Below are 10,195 nucleotides of genomic sequence, written 5' to 3' on the forward strand. Positions count from 1 at the left end.
GACTTTGAAAACGATCTTCGGCCACGAGCCTCTGCTTACTTAGCAGTAGCGATGTGTTCCTCCTTGGCTCCCCATTCGGCCAACATAGTGTTTTTTAACACTGACTGGGGCCTGAGCCAAGCGCCTCCTTCAAGTCCCTAACTCCCCATATCAATAACGGTAGGACTAAAAGTCCCTTGGAGGGTGATGCCCTGTCCCCTCTGTAATGACGTTTTAGAGACGGCTAGGGACGGCTTTGGGCATTTTCTCAGAAAGCATCAAGCGAGGAAAATCAGCTGGTTCTGCATTAAATGCGATAGCTTGAAGCCAGGCCTCCACAGTGCTACCTGCCACGCGGCGAAATGTGTAGCCAATAAGCGCGTCCGTCCTACAACTAACCACATGTTTGTGTGTGAGATCTGCTCTTCTAGTTTCAAAACTAGAAGGGGCCTCTCCCTACACACCAAAAAGCACGGTAACGCCGGCAATAAACTGAAAACCAAGAAACTTGGTGATAGTCACGCCGGTCACTACAAGGGCCTTTTTTCCCCCCTCCCCCCACCCACAAACAAGCGGGCGACCCAGCCTAGTATGACTTTAAAGAGACACCTGGAACATCAGTTCAATGACGTTAACGTCCCCCCGGGGTGCATTCACCCTCTTCAGTCCTCGCCTGCGCTGGTCAACAGGACCTTATCGCTTTACGTGAAAAAGATGAAGAGCTCCAATAAGATACGCGTGAGTAGGCCTTGGAAACCTCGCAGGCTTTGTGTGACCAAGGGAAACCGGAGGGACAAATACAGGACCATCCAGAGCCTGTACATGAATGACACGGCGGCTGCCGCATCATTAATTCTGGACAGAAAGGAAGCAACCACGTGCAACATCCACATTAGAAAAATCGAGGAAGCCTACATTGCACTGTGGGAGAAAGATGATATGTACAAGGATCTGGGCGTGTTTGGCACCCTACCCGAAGCCAACAACGAACCTCTATTAATGGCCATTACCCCTAGTGAAGTGTTGGCGGCCATCAGAGGTTCCAGGGGTAAGAGTGCGCCCGGTCCTGATGGCATCAGGAAGGCCCACCTGCTGTTATGGGATAAAGATGGTGAGAAGCTGGCCCATCTTTTCAATGCGATCTTGTACAACGGTAAGCTCCCCAGACTCCTCAAGAGGAGCCGTTCAACCCTGGTTCCCAAGAGCTCGGACCCGATGGAACTGAGTAGAGTGGAAAACTGGAGGCCCATCTCTCTTAGCTCCACTATCCTGAGGCTCCTGTCTAAAATCCTCTGTGACAGACTGAGCGAAGCCTGCCCAGCCCACTCGTCACAGAAGGGCTTCACTAGAGGTGAGGGCTGTGGTACCAACCTGATGCTGCTTGACGGTGTGGTGCGGAGGGCGGTCCGCCACAAGGAGACCCTCGCTGTGGTGTTTATTGATCTGGCGCGCGTTTGACTCAGTCTCACACCAGCACATCCGCGAGGTGCTGGAGTTGAGGAAGGTCGACGCCAGCATCTGCGACCTTGTCAGCAATTCATATAAGCACACTAGTTCCAGGGTGCTCACCCACTGTGGGCGCACCCGGTCAATCACACTAAAGGTCGGAGTGAAACAGGGAGACCCTATGTCCCCTCTGCTTTTCAACCTCTGCCTGGACCCACTGCTCACGTTTCTGGACCAGAGAGGCTCTGGATTCACCCTCTCGGGCCAGAGTATCACCACACTCGCCTACGCCGATGACCTGGTCCTCCTCAGCGGGTCCTGGACAGGCATGGCTAGGAACCTCCTGATCCTGGAGAAGTTCCTAGATCACACCGGCCTCGAGGTCAAAATTAAGAAGTGTGGTGGCTTCTACTTAAATGCCTCCAAGCAGAGCGTGGTCGTGAACGACTGCGCAGAGTGGACAATTCGCGCAGCCCCTGTCCCAATGGTTGATGAGACCCAGGCGTATAAATACCTGGGGGTCCAAGTCAACCCTAAGAGGGGTATCCTGCCCTCAAACCCGGTGAAGGAGATCACACCCATACTTCGTAAGATCAGCAGGGCCCCCCTCAAACCCTCCCAAAAAGTCAAAATGCTCGTGACTTACGGTATCCCCAGAGTAACATACGGGGCTGACATGAGCCTGGCTGGCATTTTGAACCTGAGGAAAGCAGACCTTGAAATAAGGAACAATGTTAAATCCTGGCTTCACCTGAGTCAATCGACCGCCGATGGCCTTTTCTACAGCGCCAAAGTGAACGGCGGGTTGGGGCTGCCCAAGCTGGAAAAGATTATCCCAATAAGCCAGGTCAAAAGGTGGTGTAGGATGTTCCAATCTGGAGACGTCAAGTGCAGAGCTCTAGCCCCCTCACTGCTCCCTAAGTCGGAGATCGAGAAAAGGTGGGTAGCTGCCACCGGGGGGGGGGGGGGGGGGGGAGTCTCCATGAAAGGCTAACACTAACCAGCCCCATCGTGATTGGTAAGAGATGGAGGGACCTTGAATATGAAAGATGGTGCGGCCTCAAATGTCAGGGTCGTGGCCTTGCCACTTTCGCCAAAGACCCTGTTAGCAACAGCTGGCTGGGCGACCACTGGGGATTGCACGAATCGGACTACATTCTGGCTCTCCAGCTCCGCTCCAGCACGGTTGGCACTTTGACCACTCTCAGCCGTTGGAGGCGCGGTAATACCAATTGCAGGGCCTGTGGCAGGGGCTGGGAGGGCATCATTCATGTTGTGAGCCAATGCAAATTTTTCAAAAAGAACAGAATGGCTAACCACAATATCATCTGTGGTATGTTGGCGGTCATCGGTCGAACCCTTGGCTGGGTTGTCAAGCAGGAGAAGAGGATTACCTGTCCTCACCTGGGAACAGCGGTGCCCGATCTGATCATGCTCAAGAACGGGAAAGGCCTGGTGGTCGACGTGGCCGTCTGTTTCGAAATGAAACCTGCTACTCTGAGGCGTAGAGCCGAGGCCAAGGTCAGCAAATATGGAAAGTTTGCACCCGTGGTCTGCAACATGTTTGGCCTGGCCAACGTCAAGACCTTTGGTTTTCCGCTGGGTGCCAGAGGTAAATGGTATGAAGGCAACTCTAGTGTACTGAGGGAGATGGGTCTCCCCAGGTCCAGGATCAAGGCGATGGCCAAATTGTTCAGTGTGACAGCCATAAGGGGCTCTACTAAGATTCTGAAAATATTCAAGAAGCACACCCGGACAGCATAACGGACCACTGAGTGGTAGAGCCAACCGCCTCATGCTTCACCTTAACACTAACATTGTTCCCAAACGATAATCTGTTCAACTCACTGTTCCGTAACCAACCACACACATTTTAATTCACACGCAATCTAATGTTACTGTTCTACTTATCTCTCCTGTTACCCCAGGTTGGTTTTGTGACGTTACCACTTGCTCTGTTCTTTAGGCCCGCCCAGTTAGTAAGGCCCTAGTTCTGGCGAGTTCGCATAACTTCCATGGTATGCAGTCGTCTTGTACAGCGTTATTACTTACCAATAAGTTACCAAATAAATAAGTTGACGAATAAACAAGTTAATAAATAAATAAGTTAATAAATCAACAAACAAACAATAAATATGTAAATAACAATACTAATAATAACATAAGGGATAGTTCAGGACCCTTTATGCCATATAATTTGTGAGAGAAACGTGAGGTGTGTCACCACACAGACTTCACAACCATACAGACTAACAACTCAATTGAACAGGAGTGGCAAAACAATCTGACCAAATCAAATCCTAACCTTACAATCCGCATTTCCGGTGTTATTGGGTCCATCCGGAGTAGAGTGGTGACTACGGACTTTGTGTTAGGCAGCGTTAGCTTTACCCGTTAGCGACAATGTTTACAAGCCGCCATCCTCTAAACCCTCAGAAGTCTGCGCCTGCTCTGTAGCGGGCACAAACTCCTCCTCCACTCAAAGTAACAAAGGCCGTAGGAGAAGGATCGAGTTCAAGTCCATGGGACATTAGAGACCTCTTACTTTATAATAGTAGTGTTATTGTACTGATTTTGTTTTGCATTTACTCTGAAACAAAATCAGAAATATGTCCTGTAATGTTACTGGTAGCTTTGTGAATTGCAATTCGTTACGTTTCATGATTAAAATGAATGAACATAACAAGAAATCCTTTTTTCCTATGTCCTCAAACGTACCTCATGTCGGAAGCAACCAATCAGAGACATTTCTGCCATTCTGTGCGACTCGTCTCCGGGCAGACCCGAACGTAGACAAAGTGGAAACAATGAGTGATAATAAAACAATAATAATGGTGAACAACGACTGACACCTCCCTCTCTGGCCTACATTTGCAGTGATCCCCAACTGGACTATAATAACAGGTTGCTCTTTAGTTCATACGACTCCATAAGCCCAGTGACCTCAATTGTTTACGCTGTTTGTCGACGCGGCCACATCCATGATGCTCCCCCGCATCCTCATGCTGGCTCTCCATGGCCCAGCCATTGATTTCTCCTGCTCTCCTGTTGACCTGTTTTCCTTCTTGGTTCATCAAGAGACAAAATAGGCTAGAAATCCACAATGATTTCTACTCCTGTGGAGACCCTCGCTTCTACAGGGGTCAGTGTTGGTGGATCATTGATATATTAGGATCCCCACCAAACTAATTTAAAACCTCACTATTTATCCACCACAATTAATAAACATTTGTAATGTTGTACATACAGAAATCATAACTCCACATCCATATTGACCTCTGCAGGGGTTTTCCATCAATATAATTTGGCTGTGGTTCTATAATGTCATATGGTGCGACCACGATTTGTTAACAAATAAGGTGTTTTCCATGATACACTAACACCTAGTTTATCAATTTCCACCTACTTATGACGTTTAGAAACACATTCTTGAACTTATTTCTTATTTTCTACCAGTTATGGGAGTCTTCACCCCAATAAATCCTTCAAACTCCGTGTGTAATTGATTTGACCTCCATTCGTCTTCACCATTTCATCTACATGTTAAAAACAAGTACTTGTCAACACAGGATGATGTGCTGGGGGCTAACATTAGTGCACCTAATGCTGGATACTCTATTTTAATTTATAAACATGCTCGGTTACACTACATGATTTATACTGTAGAGGTGGGCCAGGAAACAGGTTAATCCTTTTAATGCATGAAATATAAATACATTCAATTGCGATGCGTTGCAGAGTGACAGCGCAGTCTTGAATATCTCAAGCTTTCCGGGTCTCATACTTTCAGTGTCCTTCTTGAACATCGGCCAGCGGCCTGCTCATGAGCCACTGTCCCCACTCTTGGTCGGCCTTCTGGCCGGTTGTGATCCTGCGGGGACGGCTCCTTCTGTAGGTGAGCCTGGTTTGGGCGGGCCCCTTCCTCCTTCTTTTGACTTCAGGATGGCTAATGCTGGGTCAAACCCGGGAGGCTAGTGGGCACTCACAGGTGGATCACGCACGCCTTCTGGAACTGAGACACTGCAGAACATTTTGTTGCTTCTCAACAACCTCACATACACTTTATTCACATTCAGGACTTATGTCATAAGCAGCATTACACGGCCCTTCCGCTTCTTGATTTGCAGTGTGGAGCTATCCTGGTCATGCTCTCTCCGTGGATTGGGCTGGTCCTCTTGTATGACTTCTTCAACTTTGTCCCCAGTCACAGGTGGCCCTGCTGGGTTGAGGTCTTGCTGTCTGTCGGGCTCACAGGCTCAGTCCTCCATCGCTGCCAGTGGTTTGGTTTGTGTTCATCGTTTTGACCACCTTCATGTCTGTTGGAGTTGACACCCATTGAACACAGCAAATAACACAGGAAGACAGGAGAGGGTTTGATTCCGGTCACTCGTGAGGTGATCAGACAGTGATGTGCTTTCAGTCACAAACCTCCTGCTGCTCGGAGGTGCATTTGCCTGCCCTTCTCTTTTATTGCCTTTGTGATCCCCGGTCACGGGGCGCACTGTGGCTCTGGGGGGAGGGGGAGGGAGTCCTCATCGCGCGGTCACGGCACCAAGCTTGCCGCTGGCTGCCAGCACAGTCTATCTCCCACTGGCTCGTATGGTCCTTGACCTGGACCAGGCAGGACGGGTTGCGAGGCTCAACGGTGGTGGTTTCGTTGCTATCGGGATGTCAGGGAGGGCGTTCTGCGTGGAGATGCTGTCTCTGCCTTTCTTTGGGGGGTCCCTCTGGGAAAGATTCTATGTAAACGTGGCGGATCTGATCATGTGGTGCAGGAACCAACTGCCTCCAACAGTCTGGATTCAGTCTGTGTGTCCCATTCTTGGTGGTTGTGTCCTCTCTGGAACTGCAGCGACTGAGTGCCAAGCTGCAACATGGTGGAGCTCTCTGATGCCACGGATCGGGGCTTGGCTGGCATTTGAACTGTCTGCTGTTATGGACATTATATACCTGACTGTTATGCTCCTGTTCTGTGTGGCCTGTGGAGGCGATTAGATGTCAAGTCAGACATGTAGTTCAAATCCCATTGTGCCGCCGGGTTGCTGGGCCCTAGTTTCTCCAGCACTGTCACAATGGTGTTTTATTATCCAACTTGTAAATTGTTAATAGCATGAGGCCTGTTCCCTACGCAGCTCATAATTTCTGTAATGTTATAATCCTGATCTCAATGACTAAACACCGGGGAGTCTTGCTCCAGTTCCCAACAGTCCTGAGTACCTGAGTTGTGAATTTAACATCGGATATGTTTCTGCTCCGTGTCTCGCCGTGCCGTCTCCCTGGATTTCATCCCTCCTCTCCTGGAGATCTTCACGTATCCCCCACCAGGACATTGTGGCTGGTATGGGACTGACTTTCGGCTTGGGGAACGACAGAGGTTTTTAAGGTGGAGTCAATCAGTCCTCCTATGTTATGAGGCATGGAACCTAAGTTTGATCCTGCACTGCACTCTCATGCTGATGCTGAGTCGATTATAAACGAACAAATAATCTTTAATTTGCATATCTCCTAGCATTGTCCTGATACAAAGTCCCACTATGAACTACCATACCAAAGACTAATTCCTATCATGGCTTTTCACCAATAGCTATGTTCTCAACATCTACTGTTTAATGTTTAAGCATTAAAGTGACACAGCTCCCAAGCCAATTATGCTCTGTTCTGCCCTTAACCTGTTTCCCCTCCCCTCCCCTCCCCCCTTAAAGTCATCCTGGCCTCTAAGGTAGCAAACTCATACCTGTCCTCGCCAGGTTTCCCTGATGGCTTTCTATTATCAGAAACCCGGTTTCTCCGCTTGCTGACATAATGCAAGGGTGGCTAGCTTAAGGCAACTGGTATGAGGTGTTTTCCAGCTAACCCTCGAGCTAGATTTGAGGGATTATCCTACTAGAATATGAACAGCGTTTACACCCACTTCCAAATCCAGCTTAACTTGATCAATTCACCTTCAATAATCAGTTTGATTTTTTAATTATTCTTATCATTACAGGCCCAAGTCTATAATCTACGGGATTAACTCCCAGATTGCAGGACTTGGCTTAAAGAATTTAGATAGCATCAGGGGGAGGCTGCGGTTCGGGTTCTAGCTTCCGAAGCATGACGGAGCACAACTAGCGTCATGGCTAAGCAGTAGCGCAGCTTGGCATCGGTGATCCGATTCAGCTAACCGTTCAGGTTCAAAGTGGTAGCTCAGAAATACGACCGTGTTTCCGTGTTATGTCGTTTTTTACCTTAGCGAGCTTCTTGTGGGGGGCTGGGGCGGTGGTGGGACTGTGCTTGTTTGCTTGCAGCGGAAGTGTACAGACTCCGGTCTGCTCACTCGTCGCCATAAATTCGCTCCTCAGGCTGATTATCCTAGTAGTCCCTGGAAATAACTTAGGGAGGACTCCTTTGTTTACAATCCGCATCTCCGGTGTTACTGGGCCGATCCGGAGTAGGGTGATGACCATGGAGTTTGTATTAGGGAGTGTTAGCTCTACCTATTAGCGACAATGTTTACAAGCCGCCATCCTCTTCTCAACCCTCAGAAGTCTGCGCATGCTCTGAGCGAGCATATACTCCTCCCCCACTCAAAGTAACCAAGGCCGTAGGAGTAAGATTGAGTTCAAGTTCTATGGGACGTTTGAGACCTCCAACTTTCCATAAGTAGTACTATTACACGGATTTTGTTTTACATTTACTCCAAAACAAAATCAGTTAATGTCTCACAACGTTACTGGTAACTTTGTAAGCTACAATTCGTCACGTTTCATGATCAAAATGAATGAAGACTACACGAAATTCTTTTCTCCTATGTCCTCAAACTTGCCACATGTTGGTAGCAACCAATCAGTAAGCATCTCGGCCACTCTGTGTGACTCGTATCTGGGCAGACCTGAATGAAGATAAAGTGGAAACAATGAGTGATAATAATACAATAAATAATGGTAAATAACGACTGACACTTCCCTCTCTGGCCTTCATTTGCAGTGACCTCCAACTGCATTAGAATAACAGGTTTTTTTTTTTTTTTTTAGCTCATACGATTCCACAAGCCCAGGGTCCTCACCTGTTTAAGTTGATTATTGATACTGCCACTTTTAAATGCTCCCTTGCATCCTTCTGCTAAGGCGCTAGACTCCTGTCTTATGGGTTTTCACCTACCTGAAATGCTTAGAAACTTTCCGTATTTATTTCTATTTTTCCTGCCAGTTATGAGAGTCCTCACCCTAATAAACCATCATATTCCATATGTAGTTAGTTTGGCCTATATTGGTCCTCACCACCTCATCGAATGTGTTATTAATAAGTCCTTCCAATCAAAGATACTGTGGTAGGGATTAGCATTTGGCTCTAGATGCTGGACACTCAGTTAACTCAACAAACATGCCTCCCAACCTGTCGCACCTGTTGCTGCACAACTTCCCCCCCCTTCCCTCTTTCTCTCTGCTTCCCTCTCTGGGAGGAGGGCAACGCTGCTCCTAGCTCCCCATCTAACGGGTCTGGAAACCTCTAACTCCGGAGTATTACTACAGATGGGAATATAGATGGCTCTCTGTTTGGGCTGGGCACGGAAAGACTAGCCTGGTTCCTAATGACCTCTGCTCCCTGATGTCCCCCTTTCTTCCCCCTGTGATCTTGTCAGATTGAACTGGCCTCATTCAGCCTGCCTCATGGAGCACACCTGTCAACGATCGCTCTTTCTCTTTCTACAATTTGCTCCTGTTACTGAACCTGATTGGTTTTAGTGACCTGGGCTTATCCCAAGGGTGTTGTTCCAGTTTTGACTATAAGGAACCTACGAAACTTTCCACTGGGTTTAAAAGTAGGTGTAATTATCCTTGAGGTCAGGCATCCATCAATCACTGGTGAAACCAATATCTTTATTGATTTAATCACAAGTTATCGTTATGGATCAAGTACTCTGCTCTGGGTTTTTATCCAACTACTCTAAATTTTTGACTTTATTCATTAAATCTTTAATGCTCCCGAAGGAACACTCTGGACTGCTTTTTGTTCGCTACAGGCTGGAGGCTTCCCCCTTTCTTCGGGTAGCCCGATCCTCCTGTCACATGGCTCTCCTCTGTCTGATCTTGATTCTTGTGATTTTAAGAAAGTAGATTTGGAGCAGGACACAGTAACAACCTGCACAACCAAATTTTTCCTGTTGTCGCCTGACTCTGCTGTTGGGTCTCGTTGTCACCTGCGTAATTAGTTCTAAGGATGTTTCATTTACCGTTATTGTTGGGCTATAACTTCCAGCATGGTTAGTCGGTTGAGCTTGACTTGTCCTGTAACTTCACACCTGTCCTCGCCAGGTCTCCCTGACGGCTCTTTGCTATTAGGAAACCTTTAGCTCCAGTTGAATACATGGGAGCTCAGCTCCAAAGCAACTTAGACGAGATGTTAACCGACTAATCCCTTGAGCGAAAATTGTGGAATATCCCACTATAATAAGAACAGCATCAACACCCACCCCCAAGCCAGTCCAATCGACTCAGTTCATCTTCAATAACCAGTTCGACCTTGAGTTACTTTATCTTTAAAAGTCCGAGTTTATAATCGATGAATTAACTCTCAGACTGCATAATCAAGTTTAAGGAAAATTCATAGAGTTTTAATAAAGGCTTATTTAACCAACTGGTTATCTTATATTCTGCCGGATGGTCTCCCCGTTAACTTTGGCTGCTTGATGGGTTCAGCGTCACTGCTCCTCCACCCAGGGTTGTTACCTACGAATGGAGATCGTGCTCCTTAATCCTCACGTCTTGCTGTAGAGACGAGCCCGGTTCTC

The 10,195-nt window shown here is 47.8% G+C and overlaps 1 protein-coding gene across 2 annotated transcripts in view; it reads right to left on the reverse strand.

The window, feature by feature from the left end:
- The window catches only part of LOC106938649 (uncharacterized), a 23,827-nt gene extending 15,877 nt beyond the window's left edge, over positions 1 to 7,950 (reverse strand). For both annotated transcript variants that reach the window (XM_015020776.1, XM_015020772.1), the window contains exon 1: positions 7,653 to 7,950. Coding sequence is in view for 1 of the 2 variants with exons in the window: in XM_015020772.1 (XP_014876258.1) it covers positions 7,653 to 7,871 (219 nt within the window). In the remaining variant the exon portion in view is untranslated. The remainder of the gene's footprint in view (positions 1 to 7,652) is intronic.
- Between the last annotated feature and the right edge of the window lie 2,245 nt (positions 7,951 to 10,195).

Source organism: Poecilia latipinna, unplaced genomic scaffold (assembly GCF_001443285.1).
Source record: "Poecilia latipinna isolate Pla-1442-1.1 unplaced genomic scaffold, P_latipinna-1.0 Scaffold2654, whole genome shotgun sequence".
Lineage (NCBI taxonomy): Eukaryota > Metazoa > Chordata > Actinopteri > Cyprinodontiformes > Poeciliidae > Poecilia > Poecilia latipinna.